The sequence below is a fragment of the Diabrotica virgifera genome, chromosome 2 (assembly GCF_917563875.1).
Source record: "Diabrotica virgifera virgifera chromosome 2, PGI_DIABVI_V3a".
In the NCBI taxonomy this organism is placed as follows: domain Eukaryota; kingdom Metazoa; phylum Arthropoda; class Insecta; order Coleoptera; family Chrysomelidae; genus Diabrotica; species Diabrotica virgifera.
In genome coordinates this window covers 185,535,970-185,559,179 of record NC_065444.1, presented here as the reverse complement: position 1 = coordinate 185,559,179, position 23,210 = coordinate 185,535,970, and the positions used below count along the sequence as shown (strand labels likewise).

The 23,210-nt window shown below is 34.3% G+C and overlaps 1 protein-coding gene and 1 long non-coding RNA gene across 3 annotated transcripts in view; both read right to left on the bottom strand.

The window, feature by feature from the left end:
• Positions 1-916: 916 nt before the first annotated feature.
• On the bottom strand, positions 917-3,602 carry LOC126880330 (uncharacterized). Its single transcript, XR_007696565.1, has 3 exons — positions 2,829-3,602; positions 2,039-2,196; positions 917-1,097 (listed from the first exon to the last, which is right to left on the bottom strand). It is a non-coding gene; the product is annotated as an uncharacterized LOC126880330 (long non-coding RNA).
• Positions 3,603-6,583: 2,981 nt separating this feature from the next.
• LOC114338980 (kelch-like ECH-associated protein 1) overlaps positions 6,584-23,210 on the bottom strand; it is a 253,837-nt gene continuing 237,210 nt past the window's right edge. For both annotated transcript variants that reach the window (XM_050644119.1, XM_028289608.2), the window contains exons 8-10: positions 22,727-22,932; positions 15,849-16,025; positions 6,584-10,864 (exon numbers count right to left, since the gene is read on the bottom strand). In XM_050644119.1, coding sequence (XP_050500076.1) covers positions 10,668-10,864; positions 15,849-16,025; positions 22,727-22,932 — 580 coding nt within the window. In that variant the 3' untranslated portion in view covers positions 6,584-10,667. The remainder of the gene's footprint in view (positions 10,865-15,848; positions 16,026-22,726; positions 22,933-23,210) is intronic.

Sequence of the window (23,210 nt, the reverse complement as noted above, 5' to 3'; positions counted from 1 at the left end):
AGCCGCAACTATTTTCTCCACTCGAACGCTCACTGTCCACGCTGCGCTCAAAACCACCTCTTGACCGCCGATGAGGGCCGCTGGTTCTACCAGTTGGCGTACAATGGTTTCTAGAGGGGTGGTCGAAGGCAAAGCACGGACAGTACACGTAAATGTCTATGGAACCAACAACAACTCCATCAAACTTTCTTCTCTGTTGTCTTTTTAGCCTTCTGGACACCACCGTCCGGCATAACCCAGGAACACCAGAAACACCAGGACACGACACATACCCCCTAATAACACAAAACATTCCATGAATGTTCCTAGAATGTACACACAGGACATTGAAAACATTCCTGGAATGTCCCCAAATGCACACGAATGTCCCTGGAAAGTACCAGGAAAGTGCTGTGTCAGCATTTTAAATATTCTTAGAATGTTCTGTTGGAACATTCCATGAATGTCTACGAATGTTCTTTGGACATTCACAGTCTATTTTTTAGACTGAATGTCTTGTTGGAACATTCCATGAATGTTCTTTGGACATTCACAGTATATTTTTAGACTGAATGTCTTGTTAGAACATTCCATGAATGTCTACGAACGTTCTTTGAACATTCACAGTATATTTTTTAGACATTCACTGAAATATATCGTCAGTAATGTGACTAATACCTCCTATATGTTTTTTCATGAGGTTTGCAGGAGACGAAAAACATTTTTTAAGGTCACTTTCTGGTTTCGTACGTATTCTGACTTTTTTTGTAGTAAATAGATAGTTGAATTTACTGCAAAACAAGTCAAAAAATATATGAAAACAGGAGGTGGCCGAAACAAGTTTTTAGTCTATCTTACAAATCTCTTGAAAAAAACAGATAGGAGGTACTGTCACATCACTGACGATATATGGCCATACCAAATAATACATCCTTGATAAATATAAACATTTTTATTGCAAAAAATCTTTACATACATTTTTTAATGTAATTTGCTGACATTCCTAAATATTATAAAAAAATGTGTCACATTTGCTTTGTAAACCTTTCTTTTGCTTTTCGTAGCCACATATTCCGTTTCCTTTCTGGTTTTTTGTAGACCACTTCTCTCAGCTGATTCTAAAAGAAAATAAAATAAAAGGTAATTTTTCTATATTTACAATTAACAATCAGAAGAAATATTATTTACAGGTAATAATATGCATAAATAATAATAATAAAAAAATAAATATTAAATAATATTTAAATAAATAATAAATAATATTTAATAAATAAAATAATAATAATGAACATTTTGTATTTTGACAACGACATCCGATGTGGAAGTAGAAACCTTAATAAAATTATTTTTTCAAGTAAATTGTGGCTTATTTCCCCATTAGAATAATTAATTACAAAAAAGCCACAAAGAAATAGATTTTTCACAAACAAATAAGTATTTAGTATTCATTATATTTATTGTTTTTATTATTTACTTTAATGTCCTACTGGTACATTATTTGACAAATAATGACATTTCGAAGTCTGTTAAGTACGATATAACGCCCTTGGGCATTAAATTTAAATAACGACTTAGATACTGTCAAGTTGACAAATATCAACCTAAGTAAAACTATGGTTACCACAATTACGTTACTACTGTTACTGGTAAATGTACTTATTTAAAAACTAATCAATTCAAAATTCATTCAAATTTTTCGCATATAAAGAATTATTTAGTCGGGCATTAAACGTTGAAGGCACCACAGGTATTATAATAATAACGCTTTCGGTCAACGTATATCCCTATAATACCCTTGGTACCTTAATAACTGTAACATAAGATTATACCTTAATTCTTGTTTTCGATTTCTGATGTTTTTATTTATTTACATTGAATATTAATCTGTTTTGTTGTATAATCTACTTCGCAATAATTATGTGATATATTTGACTTAAAATGAATTCAAAAATTTTTTGTAGTTGGGCAACAATGTCAACTTAGATCTCCGATGTAGATAATGAATTACAACAGTATCTATATTGTACGGACTGTATTATTAATTAGGTTATGCATATACCTGTGTGACATAAGCTATTGGAACAGCACAGTCTCTCAAACGAACAGATGAAAGTGAAGTTCTGTCAATATCTTTTTCTAAAAAGTGTTTTGAACATACTCCTCTATTAACAAATCTGATCTATACTTCATGTCTTCTTCGCAGGATCTTCTGGAAAGCTAAAAATACAAAATATATGCATTACTAAGCATTATTAACAAATTTTAGTTTTAAATAAAAAATATGATTAATGAACTCACAAAATTATTATAAAACAGCTTAGAAATTGTTTATTAGTATAGTCGGTTCCCCAAACTCAGACACAACTGGCTAGTGATTTTAGTAGGTAATTTTTTTTGTTTTTGGCCAATTTTGCCAAAATTACAGTAATTAGTACTGAGACTGAGTTTAGCAAATCGACTATAATATTCTGTGTATTCATTAGTTGGTACTGCATGTTATAGTGTGTGGTCTACCATCCTATTTATAAAGGCATACACTAGCAAAAACGCAAAAAGAATTATTTTAGTTTTACAAATCCTTTTGTTATTACCTATCTCTATTTACTATTTTAGTTAGGAATAAGCGAAGTTTGTGGCTTATTCACAATTATTATTAAAATAAATGGATATGACCAATTATTAACTTATAAAATAAAATAATAATTCTTCTGATTTATGCCTTTTATTCACTTTGTTATATCTACGTTACTTAAAAGATTTTTTATGGATAGTATTATTAGGGTATTAATAGTATTAATTTATTTTCTGAAATACAGGGCATGCTTTCGTTTACATATTTGCATACTAACCTTTTAATAGGGCTTTTCATTCACAGTCATTTGTTTTGAGCTTCTGTCATAATTGAAATGTTATTCCTGCAGATTTTTTTATCTACATTTGTTTCTGCTACTCCAACTGCGTTAAAAACAGGACACCATTTTATGCACTATGTTAATAATACTATTAAAGCTATTATAAAAGTATCCGAATTAAAAAAATATTCTTAAAAAGCACAAATAATACAAGCAACTAAAAACAATCCACGGCAAGGCAAGGTCGCCAAGATGAAGATGCCAAGATGGCCGAAGCGAGGTCGTTGGTTGGTCGTTTTTAGTCACGTGATGCCCTCTCAAGCGCCATGCACAAAAATATATGCACGGCGAATTTGAAAATGAACGCAAAAGAAATAAATATAAATGCCTCTCTTGGGTTTTGCATAAGTTATAAGTATTTTTTTATTAACAAAATCGCATTCCAAATTGAATATTCGCGAACAATAATTTTTATTACATTTGTATGTTTATAATCTTGGGAAACTCTTTAAATTTGACATATTATTGCACTGTAGGCCTAAAATGTCACTTAGTTTGTCTGGTATGTTATAAGTAATGTTGTATCTCTTACACGTATGTATTATTTCGCAACTTAAAATATAGGAACATTGGTAGTATGTTCACAGAATGTCTTATGGTAACATTCCAGGAATAATTTAAACAGATGTTCACCGAATGTTCCCTAAATGTCCAGGACATTCAAATATTGATAGAACTTTGGTAGTACATTCCTGGAATGTTGTGTGTTGTTAGGGCCCCAGTGTGTTTTTCGGACTGTTTGCTTTTGCGGCCACTTTTTCGTCGTTCAACTCGATACATTCACTACAAACCCTGAAGAGGACAAAATCCTAAACGGGGACACTCATTGATAGCATTTCCACATAGCAATTATTCTATACACGCAAATCAAACAATGAGATGATGCGACGATCCGTCAGTCCTGAACGACCGTTCTGGGCTCCATAACCAGCCAAGCGAAGTGAGCGAGGCAGGCCGACCTGAGTCGCGACGCGCACTGTTTTGAGGTGATTCGTAAACTCAGGCAGGCCAACTCGAGACGAGACGCACGGTGTACCGAAGTGAGGTAATGTGCGACTCGTAATTCAACGGAGGCAAGCGTAGTGAGCGAGCCCCGATAGATATAATATATTTGAATACCGCTGTTAATTTTGTTCTTCTGTTATAGACGCCCATCCGGAGGAGGACTTCGCTGGGACGAGATATAATATTAAATTATTATTTTGCCTTATATTGTTTATAATTTAGAATTAATAGATTTGCTTTGTTTTCAACCTGTGTTTTACTGAGTCTGTCGTCCTTTAAGAACTACCCGTTACAAATTATATACGCGGTCGGACAGACAGCCTAGGTTAAATTTCTCACCTTTAGTATCATCCTTGGATTATAAGCTTTCATTTTGACACCTCATTTGCCATTCTACCTGCTATAGTGACGGAGGAGTTATATTCGCGGTCGGACGGACAGACGGACGTGGATAATTCAATGTTTTCACATACATAAATAATGTAAACAACATAATAAACTTTACTTAATTGGTGTTTCAAAACTACTTACTTTTAACACATTATACAATATTACAAGGTTCCTAGCAAGTTAAACTTCACAATGATTTAAAATAATTAAGTAAAAACCTATCTATACATAACATATTAGAACATACCCAAAATACACAAATGATACATTTCACACATATAATATCACAAAAAATTGTAACGTGATAGTATGAAAAAATAGAGGATACGGCAACGGTGTTACAAGTGATGGTCGGATCCAATGCCAAAATCGACACAGACATATTAGGGAGCACTAATATCCAAGATGTCCCATTTTTGTGTTTTGAATAAAATGTCACTTGGCACGTTTTTGCAAATCAGCGACGATATGTATGTATTTATGACGAAGGAGCACGATTTGTCAGCCTTTGTGTATAAATCGCTAACAGAACCGCACTATGCATTTCAATCTCATTAGATCTCATCAGGTACGGATATCTGATACAAACTCAAACCAAACGGCTAACAAACGTCAACTAATATATTGTTTTCTTCAATTGTCATCGAAGTAGATGGGACCTTTGTACGCTTACTACGTGAGTGGGAAATATTCACGAGACGTTTGTTGGGTTTGAGTTTTTATTAAGATATAGGTTAGACTTAAATAGATATAGATAAAGGTTACATTTAAACCCAACGATTTCAACACAAAGGCTGGCAAATTGTTCTTATACGACATATGACTGTCATAAATACATACAAGCGATAGAAAGCTTTTCTATAAGATAGATAAGATTGGTGAAATTAGGTTTCACCCTGTACAAAATAATATTCGTTAAATACACAAACCAATTCTAGATTCCAGAAGTGACCTAACCGGTACTAAATGCCGCTAAAATGAAAAATTTACCGCGTTTTCTAGTTTCAACACACCAGTTCGCTACCAGTCCTCGGCTAGATCAGACGCATGATCGCGCAAGATTCACGCTTCAAGGAATACCGCAAATATTAGTTCTTTTGGTGTTGAACCTTTATAGATATTTACATTGTATCCTTCGGTGCCGAATACCATCGAATCAATCGCTCTAATCTCTAATACTCTAATTAACAGTAACAAATGTGTAACAACTTCAAGAAGTGAATTCGCGCCTTTTTATTCCGCAGAAACAATGTTGCCAGTATTTATCGTAACATAGAACATTCCTTTAAGCAGCAACCATTATCGTTGTAATAGCTATACAATGATACTAGTGAAGTGAAATGACATTCCAAAGTCAGTGTTTACGGACGTTACCATCCTTGCTTTTTTCACCATTTTTCCTACAATAAAAATTGTTGCGTGTAAACCGTTTTTGAAGTTATACTTCTTTAGGCACGAGGGTGAATTTTTATTTTCCTGGGCGCATGCGCACACCGACATTATGGTATGTATTAGTCGCTACATCTTTATGTAGCGCAAATAAGGTGTGCTTGAAAAGAATACATTATTAGTGTTTTTAGTAAATATATTTATTATAATTTTTGTATCTATGGATTTGTCTTCCTCGGGAATAAGATATTTTATAATAATAGTAAGTACATATATTTATAATATTTTTGTATACTTCACTTGGCCTATTAAATTTGTCAGTATGTAAGAGAAATCTTGTAACCTGTCAAAGCAAAGGGAGTATAGCTCAGTGGTAGAGCGTGTGACCGGAGATCGAGAAGTCCCCGGTTCGAATCCGTGTTTTCTATTTTTTTTTATTTTTGGTATTGTTTTAATAAAAATTTTTGGAAAGTAATAAGTAAAAATTTGTTTAATCTTTAAATAAAATACAAATAACCTATTGAAAGTATATTTATTTCGTTGAAACCATATAATAGAAGTATAACTTCTTACTTGCGTACAAAGTACACACACATTCTTTTCTTTCCAGCCCATGGCTCCAGCTTTCCAGGAAAGTAAAAAAATAGACTGAAGGGCTTTCCAGCCCTTCAGTCTATTTTTAAATACGCCCTTTCTCAACCAAAGATATTTGCACATTTCTAGTAGTACGACGATCTCGTTCATAGTCATCATACCTTTGTACGCTTACCACTTGAGTGAGAAACAGTCGGGAGATGTTTGTTGGCCATTGGGGTTGAGTTTGGTCAGGCAGATACCCCCTTGACCATCTGATCGAGGTTTTTTGAATTACAAATATAAAAGAAAACAAAAAGAATAAAACGCATAACTTAACAGGAATGTATACTTTAATACAAATTTTATAAAAATTGGTACAATTTATTACCATCTATTAATACGGGTAGACGTCATAATACACATATGTATAATATATACATCAATTCTAAAGAATTTTATAATTTACCTAATGATTACTAATGTACAAAATATACAAAAATTTAAACCTAAATACTTATCTAATATGAATATTATCACAATGTTGAGAAATTTCCTAACGCTACATATATTTGAAAATTCAATCTATTGCTACATTATGCAGGCGTTAAAATATTCTTTAGCAATATTTCGCCTTTTTTAATCTACGAATATTTGATCGATAATAAACTGTCATTATTTACCGAAAGCAAATCAGATCAATGGCAACGTCGACAAAGTTAATGGCAATCAAATTTTCGTTGGGGTGGGGGTTATGGTTTGAAAATGTTTAAATTTTCGATTTTTTATTATTTTAATGATGAAGTAGATAACGTCAAGAATATTCTCTGAAAATTTAAGATTGATCGGATCAAAATTATTGAAAATACAGCATGTTGAATATACAGCATCTTCGCGACAGCACGCTTGAGCGTAGTGAGAAACGTTTAACAGCTGTTCCTCTTCTCTTTTGTAAATTACTCCGCGATTCAAAAACATTCCGGTGCGCATTTGACGGACAAACAAAATTGAAAATAAAGTTGTCAAAACTTTAAATGCGTTTTTCTCAAAAACTACTTGACCGATTCACCTGAAATTTTGCACAGATTTTCTTTATACATTTCGTGAGGTAACGCTGTTGAGATATTTTTTGTTTTATGCTTAGTTTTTGCTTAACAATAATAAATATATTGATTTTCACCCTTTTTTTTTAGAAGAAATTTCGATATTTTTACTTCTGAGTGATGCAAAAAAAAAACTAAAAAACTCGACAGCGTTACTTCGAGAAACTCATAAGCTAATGAAATCTTTTTGAATTTTTTGTTTCGCACGATTTAATGACGAATTCTGATGTCCACCACATAATCCATTTTTTAGGCGTCTATAAAAATTTGCCACCGTAATTGCCAATGTAATGTGCCTTTTATTCAACATTTTACTGGAAAAAGTAATTTGAGAGTAAGATTAACATGAATGATACACTCAAGTAAATCTATACAAGGGGTCGGATATGTAAATATAAATATGAAATTTTGGTCATAACTATAAATAATAAATCTTTTAAATCTTGTCCCGAAATTTGCATATTTTACTACTCGATATTAAAAAAAAATTTATGAAATCGGTTAATAACTTCAAAATTTACACTGGTATTTCCCATCTAAATAGGTCGTATGATATGTATGGCATCATAACAACTGAATATCAACAAACCTATTATACTGTAGATGCCGGTAAATTAAAAGAGATTCAACCCCACAATTAAATATTTTTTTATCTAATTTAATTCTGTTTTTATAAAAATATTTATTAAAAATGTTCTAAAATATTATCGAAGTTTTTACTAATTATTTGATTAAGAAAATGAAAACGAGTCGGTAAATGACTAACTGTCTTTGAGCCAAAAGAATGATTACCGGACGACCGGACTTAACTTTAGTACAGAAATTACAATAAATTGGACAGTACGAAATAAATAATATTCTTCCATTGCTTTAACCCAGAACTGGGGAATGTTGAAGTTTAAAATTTGATTCAGTCTGAAATTTGATTCAGTCTGACAAAAGTGTTTATTCAGCTTTGCCGGAATCAGTATTATCATTGGTGACTTATAAATTATAAAATTAACTCAATATGTAATGCTATCAAAATTGTACACTTCTTGGCTTGATATAGATACCACTTATTAAATTAAGGCTTTAATTGATTCTTTCATTCATAGAGATTTTGACCAATAGAAACCTACAAAAATAAAAATTTCAGCGATTATTTTTTAATAATTTTAATTTCCAATCGTGTACCTAGTAAGATTTTTTATCATGTGTTTTTAGTTCTGTATCTAATGTCAAATTGTCACGAGGGCGATACAAATCGATAATTTTAAGAGCTCGAGTGTAATTCGGTAAGATCATTTCACAAATAAAACTGTATTTTTAAATAATTTTTTCTAATATGTTATTAATATCTTCATCTGAATATTTGCTAAACCTGCTCATGGTGTTAACTTTGACAAGTTGTAAAAATTGTGATAATGTCACTGAATGTTTATTTACAAAGACATGAATTTTGCATGTGAGTGTTAAAAAATAATCTTTCGAATATCACACGATAGTACGAATAAATAAGAAAATAATAATCCACTTTGTTTCTCAAACCTTTTGCCATTCGGCAATAGACACGAGAGTCCGAAGAACCAGGCAGCAAGTTTTCGAAAAATTGTCGCAATATTTTCAATTTATTCTCGCTATCTTGTGATATTAATTAATTTTTTTTTTTTTTGATAACTTCCTGTCGTCGAGTAGCGCGACAGATGTCCTTCGTTGCTACGCAAAAATAAACATTCAGTGACATTAATGACAATATTAATGTTTTACAACTTGTCAAAGAGAACACCATGAGCAAGTTTAGCAAATATTCAGGCAAATATATCAAAATAATAGTTAAAATGATTTGAAAATACAGTTTTGTTTATGAAATAATTACCGAATTACACTCAAGCTCTTAAAAATTACCGATTTGTATCACAAACCATACATATAACTTTAGACCTTTCACGTAAATGGTCAAGACAGCAAATTAGTTACCCTTTCCAATCCAGAGATGTCGCCTGCAGTCAATTTTCTTGTCACATTTAACAATTGACATTGACAATTACATTAATGGGTTATTTTTGTATTTACTTTACAATTTGTGGCTTAATTATTATAGTGGTGTTAAGTTTTTAATCAGAATTTTAATCAATTTTATTAACCTTCTCTTCGGTTTTATGGGTACAATTTTAGTTTACACTAAGCGTTTACACATTTAAAAAACAATATAATGGAGCCTGAAACAGCTTATTCCAATAGAGGAGTGTGTCATCAACATTTCGAGCCTATATTTTTTCAGAAGTTTGTAAAAGATTATAAGGTATTTATCTAAAAAATCTTCCTACAAGATATTCTTTCAAAAATTTCCATTCAACTAAATATTAAACATTGTACAAATAAATTTTGTAATATTAAACATATTACAAAAACAGTGCTTTCACATGACACATGGCAGTATTGTTTAGCATTTTGAAAACAAATTGGAATTTGGAATATTTGAAGTTTCAGTAAAACTATGATTTTTGATTATATTGGTATTTTAGCCCCGATACCTACCCCGATAACTTTAGACAGAACCTAAGACTTTTAGTATTTTTTATGTAGATTGGAACATTTAAGGTACTTTTAATTTATTGTATAATTATTGAATAAAACATTGAATTGCCTTTCTGTTGTTTATCTATACGTTTTAATTAAAAAATCACGTATAAATTATTGTTTAAAACTGCCCCGTAACTAAAATTTGTCAAGTTAGTTCCCTTTCCAATCAAGAGATGGCGTTAATTCGATCCGAAAGACTAACATGGTTGTGGAACGTCTAGAGTATGTATGGTTTGTGATTTGTATTGCCTCGTGACAATTTGGCATAATTTCCCTCTCCTTTGGGTCGGGAAATTAAAACTATTAAGGGATTAAAACTATTGTCACTCGGGATACAAATCGGTAATTTTAGAGCTCTTGTGTAATAATTACAAGTGATAATTTTAGCAAAAGTAAAATGTGACTATGTTTTAATTGTTTCTTGTTAGAAATAGAACTTGTATGAAGTCCCGATTATTTTAGGTTTTACATAATTTTCTAGCAGTAGAGTGAATTTACGGTAATTTAAAAAAAAATATGAGCTGAGCATGCTGAGAAAACATCAGTTCTCGAATATCGAAGACATTATTTAAATCTTTTAAGATTTCTTGTTGCACGACGTAAATAGCTAATCATTTTAAACTTTTGCTTAAAAATGGCCTTCTTTCTTTCTTACATCCTTCCGGTTCGCGTCGATATTAGACAGAATATTTATTCTGTGCCCGAAAGCAGAACTTTTAGATTTCTCCAAACCTGTGGTCACAGTTCTCTGTTATCCTCCTTTTGAAGAACACTGCGCTGGTGCTGTTTGAGTTAATATCGTACAGTGATCTGGTATACATGTTTGGTAACAGACTGCGCTAGCGTGACCAGAACGACCAGAGGTTAGAGGTTCGCCGACTTCCCATGTATTTCGTGCTGGATCGTAGATCTCGACATTGGTGAGGAAGTTATGACCATCAAATCCTCCTAAAAATAAATAAAATAAAATTTAAAATATTCACAATGGATGAGATGATATCGCTAAATAAAGAATATGACTATAAAATAATACATATATTAACCCTTAAGTACTAACACCCCGTCTCTCAGACGGCATCGCTTGTCGAAAGTGGGATATTTCCCCTCCTAGAAAATTTCGAAGGTCACCCGTTTATGACTTTTCAAGTTGGGTTGTTCTTTAGTAGTATTGAAATCGGCAATTTGCGGCAGGTTGTTTTTCAAAAGGTATTTAGGCTCAAGTGTGATTTCCGTCTAATAGACGGGGTGTTATTGTGCCCAGTTCGTCATTACACATGATGTGCCCCAGTTCGTCAGAAAACATCAAATAAGGGAATAAAGACCCTGAGGAAACTCTTTTGAAATGGTTTGATGAGGTAGAAGACGACATAAACGAAGTGGAATCAATTTGTGATGAAAATGTTGCCACTGACTACCATTGCTACACTGCACTAACTATAGTAGGTACCTGTCAGTTTTTTTTTGTTTTAACATTTTTTAAAAACCTTTTTATTTTCATTTTTCTTACTCTTTTTTTAACTCGATTATAAATTTTTATTAAGATTCTTTAATTTGTTTAATTTTTATCACACTTTTTTTCATGAGTAAAAAAGTACACAAACAATCACTACATTCTTGTTATAATGTTTTTTATTTTAATAAATACAGAAAAACTAGATTAATTACTGTGTTTTTTAGATAATCAATACTTTCAGTAAGTCATTAAGATATTTTTTTGCATTAAAATATTTAACAAAAACAAAAATTACCACTAAAATGTTAAACCCGTCTGTCAGGCGGTTAGTTAGTGTTTATGTCATTGATTTAAGATGTTAGTACTTAAGGGTTAAGAACAATTAAAGAACAAAAATGCAAGGCAAAAAACACCCATATGTAAAGAAAAAACACTAAGAAGTGTGAACATTGTACAAAATGTTTATTTTCTGGGTTGCAGAAATGAATAATTACGCAAAGAAATAAACCAAGAAACATGAAGTGCTACGTATGTGATATTGTGCTCAGTGTTCGCCACATTTTACTGGAGCGTCCTCTCTATTGCATGGAGAGACTTCAATATAAACTACAAGACACCTTACAAGCAATATTAAGTGACGGAACTGATATGAACAATTTGACATCATACTTGTATTCTATAAATGTATTAAATAAATTGTAAACCTTTAAATTGTATTGCGCCAATGACCCTTTGAGGTTGAGGCATAAATAAATAAAAAAAAAAGAAACATGAAGCAATTTCATTAGTTTTTGATTGTATTACAGAAAAACTATAGGGTAACATTCCCAGATACTTAATGTATGCTAATTGTTATAAACTAAGTTAGGTGAACTGACTAAATGACCATAACAATTATAATTCACTGAATTACAGGGCAATAGGAAAACATTTTACTTGAACATGACTGACATTTTATTTTCTATTTTTCTTGGCATTACATTACAACTGTTTATAGTGTCAAATACGTAAATAACAACTATAGAGCAACATCTACTTTTAACGTTGTATATTCTAACACTAATGATGTACAGTACAGTCCCGCTAATCCGAACTTCGGTAATTCGAAAATACGCTTAATCCGAAACAGAATTTGGCAATAGATTTAGGGACCAACCAACTTTTTGTCTTGAAAAACGGTGTTTGATCTTACGTCTCAGATGAATGTGTTCTTCTATTAAAGGGTTCATTACTTCCTTCTTATCATAGGCTCTTATTGCGTTCAAAACGAAAGTACTGTACTTAATGATAGACATATTATTTATGTTATTGAAGTTATACTTCTTTAAGATCGAGAGTGAAATTTTATATTGCCGGGCGCATGCGCACACAGACAGTATGTAGTTCGTTGCTAATCTTTCAAGATATGTACGTATTAGCGCTGTCAGCGCAAATAAGTCATTAAAAGGATATATTAGTGTTTTTAGTAAATGTATTATTTATTATAATTTTTGTGTCTTTGGATTTGTCTTCCTCGGGAATAAGATATTTTATAATAATAGTAAGTATATTTAAAGTATTTCTGTATACTTCACTTTTGGTCTATTAAATTTATCAGTATGTATGAGAAATCTTGTAACCTGTCAAAGCAAAGGGGGCATAGCGCAGTGGTAGAGCGTGTGACCGGAGATCGAGAGGTCCCGGGTTCAAATCCCGCACGATTCATAATCTTTTTTTTTATTTTTGGTATCGTTTTAATAAAATTTTTTTTAAAAGTGGTAGTAACAAAGTTATTTTAATATTTAAATAAAATACAAATAACCTGTTAAGTATATTAATTTCGTTGAAATGATAATAATAGAAGTATAACTTCTTACGTGCGTACAAAGTACACGCACTTTCTTTTTTTTTTTTATTAAAAGGTTGTTTTAAAAAATCTGTTTAATCCGAAAAATTCAATGGGTTCGGTCCCAATTATTTCGGATTACCGGGACTCCACTGTACTTTTAGAACGGAATGCTGAAAGAGATTTAAAATAAAAATATATAATCTGGAACATTCATTTCAAGAAAGTTTGAGAAATTTCAGAACTTCAAAATTCTTTTCTGGTCTGCGCGATCCATTGCACTGATCAATGCTGTGCTTCTAAAAACAACTGAAGTGATATGTATATGCTGATAGAGTGAAACCAGAGAAACTTGCAAGCTACCTTTTGAATTCGGGGGTGGATCTTGTAACTAATGTTAAAACCCCACGTTGAATGGATAAGGAATACGAGATAATTAACACCACCAAAGCGTGCAAACTAGAATATCTTGCCATGTTATGAAGAATCAACAGTTTGTTGCAACTCATTCTTTAGGGCAAGGTATTTTGAAAGAGGGACCAGGGAGAAGAAGAATATCTTGACTTGAAAACCTGAGAAACTGGTTCAATACATCGACAACCGGACTATTCCGAATAGCAGCTAACAAAGTTAGGATAGCCATGCTGATCTCCAACATCCGGAACGGATATGCACCATAAGAAGATGTTTTGAATTTGGGAATATCAGAAAAGTACCGGAATGAGTATCGGAATGATCAAAGAAAAAATAGCCCAGTCGGGATAGCATTTGACCTTGCATTAGGAGCTCCCCCAAATTTAATTTTTCTAATCTTGAGGGAGGGTCAATATTAGTATAAATTTAAAATCTCGACTGAATTCCGCCGTTGCGTTAGCCGCCATCTTGATTTTATACGAGAACCGTTTTTGCTCAATATCTCCGCCATTTTCAATTTTTTGACAAAAAGTGTAGAAATTGAAATTGTTGAAAATGCGATTTTCTATAATTTCATTAATTATAATTTTTTTCGCGCGGTCGATATTTTCCGAGTTTTGAGGGGAAAATAGTGACAGTTGTAGCATAATTATTGAATTATTGAATTATCTCGTTTATTATTAGTTTTACAACAAATATACATCTATACAAAAATGAAGAGAATTAAATTTTGTACAATTTTGATGCCGTACATTTTTCTGATAAAATCAATATTTAAGGTAGTAATCTCCGCCATTTTTAACTTTTCGACAAAAAGTGTAAGAACTGAAATTGTTGCAATTACGATTTACTACAATTTTTCGAGAGAACCAGTGGCGGGTCTACAAGGGGGGGAAATGGGAAAATTCCCCCCAACAGGGTCCAAAATTTAAAAAAAATTGTTGAAACATCACGATATATTAGCTGACATAAAACTTAAAATATCGACAGACAAATTCAACCAATCAAACGCGCTAGTTAATAAAATTAAGTGAACTTAATGCATATGTCTTTTTATATCTTTTATATATGTACTTAGTTTGGTTGATGTTTCATTGGAAGTTTCAAAAATTGTATAAAATATAATTCTCTTTATTTTTGTTTATGTACAATTATGTCGTAAAGTTAATAATAAATGAGACAATTCAATAATTATGCTTCCCCTCCGCTTCCATTATTTTCCCCCTTAACTCGGAGAATATTGATCGTATAAAAAAATTGTGCCAAAGAAATTGTAGGAAATTGCGTTTCCAACAATTTTCTTTCCCACCATTTAGGTTGAAAAGTTGAAAATGGAGGAGATATTAAGCAACAACAGTTCTCATTTAAAATCAATATGGCGGCTAATGCAACCGCGGAATTCAGTCGAGATTTTAAATTTACACTACTATTGATCTCTGCTAAAGGATAGAATTATAAAATTTGGGGCAGCTCGGAAACAAAATTCAATTCAATAATTATGCTTCCGCCACCACTTTTTACTATTTTCCCATGTAACTCGGAAAATATCAACCGCATGAAAAAAATTGTTAAAAAGAAATTGTAGGAAATTTTATTGTGAACAATTTTAGTCGAAAATGGCGTAATGGCATTACCGCATACGTACTACCTTAAATATTAATTTTAGCAAAAAAATGAAAGAGATCAAAATTGTGTAGAATTTAATTCTCTTCATTTTTGTATGGGTACATCTTTGTTGTAAAACTAATAATAAACGAGATAATTGAATAATTCAATAATTATGCTCCAACTCTCACTATTTTCCACTCATAACTCGGAAAATATCGACCGCACGAAAAAAATTATAATTAATGAAATTATAGAAAATCGCATTTTCAACAATTTCAGTTTCTACACCTTTTGACAAAAAATTGAAAATGGCGGAGATATTGAGCAAAAACGGTTCTCGTTTAAAATCAAGATGGGCGCTAACGCAACGGTGGAATTCAGTCGAGATTTTAAATTTATACTAATATTGACCCTCCCTAAAGATTAGAAAAATAAAATTTGGGGCAGCTCCTAATGCAAGGTTAGGCCTGTTATTCGTGTAACCCGACTGGACTAAAAAGAATGTAGCAAAAGTAATGGAAAAACCACAGAGGAAAGAGAAAGAAAGGACCTGCACCTCTTAAAAATAAGGAGGAGAAAAAGATAGTGTAATAACAGTGATTATTATATTTTAATATATGTTAATTACCTACCCATTGCATATATTTTGCAATCCAATACAGTAACGCTCAGCGCACTCCTGGATATCCTCATAGGCGTCATAAATTCCCAAATATCACGTTCGGTATCGTAACGTTCAACACAATTAAGCTGTTTTGCTCCATCGTATCCTCCAAAGACGAAAATAAATTGATTTATAGCGGCAACACCTAAAATAATAAAAAAGTAAATAATATATTTGTTATAGGCATTCGTAATACATAACTACACTAATAAATGATTTAAAATATACTGTGGAAAACAAAGCTTTATCGCTTTGATGAATCAAAAAACCAAATATATATCGTAGGAGCACAATTCTTCAACCTCCTGTGTTTGAATCGGTCTCAATGGAGTGTTATGACGTCATTTCAGCATACCTGCTTTATCAGATACTCGTTCTGATACAAAATCAAACACGAAAAGGTCAACGGATGTGTCCTGCTTATTTCCCACTTCAAATGGTTATCATACAAAGGTACCATCTACTTTGATGGTGTAACGGTAGCACATCTGATTCTCGTCACCAGCGCATCAGCGATATGCACTACCACTATTTTCCATTACTACCAACGAAGACTTAGGAGGTGGGTCGCCGGAATAATATAAAAGGAGCGATCGCTTTAACAAAAGTCAGTTCCACTGGAGGATTGATCTGGCAAGAACTCAACTGGCCGAATGATATTGCCTAGGGGCCAAGCGGCCCTTAACTCAATACGTTAAAACCGTCCAGCGATTTATAATTGATAAATCGCTCACCCGTTATACTCCGACCGTGCATTGAACGGCCATCTTCATCCTCGTACCATATCTAAATACATATGCTGATGTGTGTGAATGTACTGTAATAGTGATGTTGATTATAGTTACTTTCGAGTATTCGTTACAAATCGTTACTTTTGTATAAAGTAATCATTTAAAGTATTCGTTACTTTGATTACTATGATTACTTTTGTATTTGAATACCGGTAATCATATCGAGAATCGTATTTCTCAGTGAGTAGGTATTTTGTATAAGTATTACAATCTAAAAACGACCTTCACCGATCTGTTTAAGGGATAAAAATGATTTGATTACTATGATTACTTTTGTTACGTTTGTATTTGAGTACCGGTAATTATATCGAGAATCGTATTTCTCAGTAGGTAGGCATTTTGTATAGGTATTCCAATATAACAAGATCTACTATCTAATCTACATGGGCAAATGGCGTAGATCTAGATAAAAATATAGGGTTCTCGCATTCGATCTTTGTTAATGACATACATTACATATTTTACGTATACCATTATACCTTCCTCTGTTTCATCTTCTACCTTCTCCTCACTCTCACTGGGGTGTAATGCTAGTTCGCCTCCATGTGGTGCACCCTGGGTAACGCTAAATGAACTAGCAAAAAATTTGGCGGCAGACGAACGAAAAACAAAAAACAATATCCTGCCAACATCACAGATCACAAACAGAAATCTTATCTATACGTAAACATACGATGGGAACAAATAAAGGTTCTTCTCAGAACCAACTGACTAGAGATCTCGGACCGTGTATCCGAGTCTGTCATCTTAACATCGAGGGCATAAGCCAGGCAAAATGCCAAGTGTTGCAAAAAATCCTACACGATAACGACATTGACCTGGTTGCCATACAAGAGACCCATACTGAAGACAAAGTCCAGCTCGATTTAAGGGGAAAGATACCTGGCTACGATTTACTGGGAGCCACCTATGATAAACATTACGGCGTCGCAACCTACATTCGCTGCAATATAGAAAATGGTTTCCTACTTTCTGCTTCCAATGAAAATAATATACATGAAGTAGTCACCAAGATTGGAGATATTACCGTAGTTAACATATACAAACCTCCAGCCACTACATGGAACCCAGAAGTGCTAAAGACTCATCCACATCCTACTATATACATCGGCGACTTCAACAGCCACCACGAAATGTGGAAGTACACCACGAATGATGAAAATGGGGAGGCACTAGTAGAATGGTCCGAAGAGCAAAACACATATCTAGTTTTTGATGCCAAAGACAGAGGAACATTTAAATCAGCTGCATGGAGAAAAGAATATAACCCAGACCTATGTTTTGTCTCAAAAGATACCAATGACAGACCACTAACTGCGATAAGTGTCCTTGCAGACTTCCCACATACTCAACATCGTCCGGTGCTTATCACCATCGGAATATCAATTCCAATAATTAGATCATATCCTCGACCCAGGTGGAATCTTAGAAAAGCAAACTGGAAGAAGTTCTCTGAACAACTAGACCGGACCTTGAGCTGGGTCCCTCCAACCAGCAAACATTATGAGAGGTTTGTGGGCGCAGTAATAAGCACTGCCAAGAAAACCATCCCTAGGGGGTATCGCAAAGAATATGTGCCTGGATGGACTGAAACATGTGAAGACTTATACACGAAGTTTCTCGAAAGTGGTGACCGAGAAATAGCCGATGAGCTTTTACACAACATCGATACAGCTAGACGCCAAAAATGGATAAAGACTGTCGAAAACCTTGACCTCAAAAAATCAAGCCGGCAGGCATGGTCCTTGTTGCGGAAAATTGGAGGAGCTAACCAGCTAGAATCCAGAGAGTCTAAAATGTCTCCTAACAAGGTTGCCTCCCATATAGTATCTCTATCCAGAGCTCCACGAGATCGAACACATACTACCAACGTGAAAAGAGACTTAAGGGCATTAAAACAAATGAACAGAACGAACTCCGAATATTCAGCAAGAATACTTATTTCTGAAATCACACATGCGCTGAAAGAAATGAAATCAGGTAAAGCACCTGGCTTTGATGGTATCCATCCAGAGTTCTTGATACACAGTGGTGCATACACGAAACAGTGGCTTGCAATGTTCTTTAATGATATACTTCAGTCAGGTAACATTCCTTTCTCACTTAAGCGAACAAAGATAATTGCAATTCCGAAACCGGGCAAATCAAACGATAAGCCAGAAAACTACCGCCCCATAGCTCTACTCAGCATGGTATATAAACTATTAGAAAAGCTTCTCCTCAACAGAATTAGTCACAGGATACTAGAAAATGTCCCCATTGAACAAGCTGGCTTCCGCCCTCATCGAAGCTGTACGGACCAAGTGCTGTCATTAACAACTTTTATAGAAGCTAGTTTTCAAAAGAAACAAAAGACAGCAACAGTATTTATAGATCTAACAGCAGCATATGATACTGTTTGGAGACAGGGATTAATATATAAACTGGCCCGCATTATCCCCTGCAGAAAGATAATTAACCTCATTGACAACATGCTGACCAACAGAGCCTTCCAGGTTATAATGGGAAAGGAGACGAGTAGACAGATGAAACTTAACAATGGTCTTCCACAGGGTTCTGTCCTTGCCCCTTTACTTTTCAGCCTCTATATTGCTGACATGCCTGAAACCGAATCTCGGAAGTTTGGATATGCTGACGACTGGACCCTTGCAACAAGCCACCAATCTTTAGAAACTACAGAAATCACTCTCACGAATGACTTATCCATTCTCAGCGAATACCTTAAGAAATGGAGACTACAGCCAAGTACTACAAAAACTGAAGTATCAGCTTTTCATCTAAACAACAAGTTGGCAAACAGAGAATTGCGAGTGTATTTTAATAACAAGCTGTTAAAACACAATAAATACCCGAAATACCTTGGGGTTACTCTAGACAGAACGCTCACATTCAGAGAACACCTGACAAAAACAGCAGCAAAATTGAAAACACGCAACAATATAATACAGAAACTCTGCGGCACTACATCGGGGTCCACAGCATCAACATTAAGATCCTCTGATCTTGGCCTGATATATCCGGTGGCAGAATACTGTGCTCCAGTGTGGCTAAATAGCAGGCATACCCACCTGGTCGACACCCAACTAAACCGTACTATGCGTATGATAACAGGCACAATTAAGCCCACCCCTACAATGTGGCTACCTACCCTTAGTAATATAGCACCACCCAACCTACGCCGCGAACATGCATTGGTTAAAGAATATAACAAAATAATGGACAGTCACCAGCTTCTAGTCCACAACGACATCCCCGATATTCTTGGAAACCGTCTCCGATCCAGGTTACCCCCTCTACAATCTGCTCAAGCGCTGCAGCAATCCAACTTTGACTTAAATACCCGATGGAGAGAAGATTGGGAAAGTAGGACAGATCCGCATTACCATAGTCTACCGGACATCATAGGGAAACCTGGCGAATTTGAACGTCCCCGTAAGATTTGGGCAGCCCTTAATCGAATTCGAACAAACTGTGGAAGATGCGCCGACTCCCTCCACAGATGGGGTAAACTCCCCTCGCCTTCTTGTGACTGCGGCGCTGCAAGACAGACGATCAGTCACATTGTTCAGGACTGCCCACGCAGAGCATACACAGGCGACCCTATAGACTTTGTAATGGCAACCGAAGGTCAATCGAATATATAAAAAAATTGGACATCTGTTTGTGATGCATTGTATAATGCATAAATCTAAATATATTCTGTGATATACTTAAGCCATACGCTAAATAAAATAAATCCTCACTCTCACACCCTTAAAACGGTTCATACCGATAACGGTATTCGATAGCACTCGTAAAATACCGGTCCCGTCCGTTACTCGCTGGTATACGATTGGTAGAAAGTAATCAAGTGTACTGGTTGTAGATACAATAGTCGTTGCTCGCTCTGATACAATTGGTACGAAGTAATCAGAGTAATCAAAGTAGATACAATAGGGCTTTTCATTCACAGTCATTTGTTTCGAGCTTCTGTCATAAGTCGTATAATTCGTGTATATTAATATTATACACGAAATAAAATGCGAAATAAAAAGAAGATTAAAATCCACGAGGAAAATAAACTTCCTGTAGCTGGCTGTATACCATAAATCACAAAAATGCCAAGTTTCTTGTAAAAGGTATATATTAAAATACCCTAAATAAGGGTCAAAATACAAACCGTTTTCGGATTAAGGAATCCATCATCAGTGTTTAAAAGCCAAAATTTGCATGCCTGAGCCACCAAAATGTATAGGGTAAAAACCCTTTAAATGTAAATAATAAAGATGTTTTACATATTTATATAAAATCCATCGGATGTAATAGATAAACCTGGATGTTACCCAGGGCAACACAGGACTCTCCCCACGTGGTTGGAACTTTTTTTGGTGAAAACCTCACATATTGGATTTCAATGGCCAACTGACCAGTTGGTCAGTTGGCCATTGAAATCCAATATGTGAGGTTTTCACCAAAAAAAGTTCCAACCACGTGGGGAGAGTCCTGTGTTGCCCTGGGTAACATCCAGGTTTATCTATTACATCCGATGGATTTTATATAAATATGTAAAACATCTTTATTATTTACATTTAAAGGGTTTTTACCCTATACATTTTGGTGGCTCAGGCATGCAAATTTTGGCTTTTAAACACTGATGATGGATTCCTTAATCCGAAAACGTTTTGTATTTTGACCCTTATTTAGGGTATTTTAATATATACCTTTTACAAGAAACTTGGCATTTTTTTAAAAAGAAGATTAACTCTTGCTTGGGCAGCCTACGGAGCTCTGAGAGACATATTTAGGAGCAGTATACCGATCGGTTTAAAAAGACAAGTGTTTGACCAATGTGTGCTACCGGTAATGACATATGGAGCAGAGACACTGACTCTAACCAAGGCAACAGCGTCGAAAATGCGGGTTGCTCAAAGGCGCATGGAAAGATCCATGCTGGGCGTAACTCTACGGGATAAAATAAGAAATGAAGATCTCAGACAAACAACCGGTATCGCAGATGTTGTAGAACGTATCACCAGGCTCAAATGGAACTGGGCAGGACACGTCGCCAGGCTGAAAGATTCAAGATGGGCACGAAAGCTGATGGAGTGGAGACCAAGAGAAGATAAACGAAGTAGAGGAAGGCCGCCTACACGATGGGCAGATGATATCAGGCGGATTAGTAAAAACTGGCAAAAATCAGCACAAAACCGTGAAGTGTGGAAACAATTGAGGGAGACCTATGTCCAGCAGTGGACGTGAATTGGTTGGATGATGAATATTATACACAGATTATACAACATATAACAGGAGATCGAAACAAATGACAGTGGATGAAAAGCCCTATTATAGTCGTTACTCGCTCTGATACGATCGGTACGAAGTAACAAAGTAATCATAGTAATCAAAGTAGATACAATAGTCGTTACTCGCTCTGATACGATTGGTACGAAGTATCGAAAGTAATCACAGTAACGATTTGCCTCTCTCTATAGTAATCGTTACTTTCGGTATTCGTAAGTAACGAGTACTTTGTAACGAATAGATACTTTTTCAACATCTCTAATGTACTGACGAAGAGTCGTATTTGTCACAGCTATTAATTTATATTTACTTTTATTTACAGACAGCCGCCCGTGGGCCTTATTCAAACCTGCGCTGAGAATTAAATGATACTTTGTTATTTTTATTTTATTTGTTAGGTTATAAGAATATATTTTTATTTAAATTAAACCTGTGTTTTACTGAGTCTGCTGTCTATCAGAGCTATCCATCAAAAATTGGCGCCCGAACAAAAGTGAGATGCCGCTTCATCCAGCAACGACAGACACAAACTCAGTAACCCTTACCACGACAGCTACGTCGGGTATAGATCTCCTATTCCAAGAGAAATAGTACGAAAAATCGAAAAGGTCGACTTAGATTCCAAAGGAACCGTCAAGATTTGAGATTAAGTCCCATAGACTTTTTTAAAGATCGCCGGGAAGCGACAGGAACAATCCCAAAAGTCAAAAGTTTTATAGTTTTATATGACGCGCAGTGTACATGCACTCAAAATAGATTAAATGTATGTCCTTACCTGAGCCACTCCTAGGTACATTCATAGGCGATACCATATTCCACTCATTATTCTCAGGATGATAACATTCAACGCTTTTATGTCTCTCTACTCCATCGAAGCCTCCAATGGCGTAGAGTAATCTATTAACTACTGCTACCCCAACAGCCAATCTTTTATAATGCATAGGTTTCACTGCTGTCCACCTGTCGGTCTCTGGATCATAACTAGAAGAAACAAAAAAGATATTTTTTAATTTTATTTAATAAACAATACCAATGTTTGACTAACTCATACAATTCGAAAAGTGATAGTTCGAAAGAGTATATAATAATAAGAGGTATATATTTTTGCCGTGTTATTAATCAAAGCACACAAAAATTTACGAAAACCTAAACAAAATAAAGGAAGGATGAAAATTTGGGAATAGGTAGTTGAAATTGTCTATTATTATATAAGAAAAAGTTTACAATTCTACACAAATCCATTTTACAAAAATGGACTT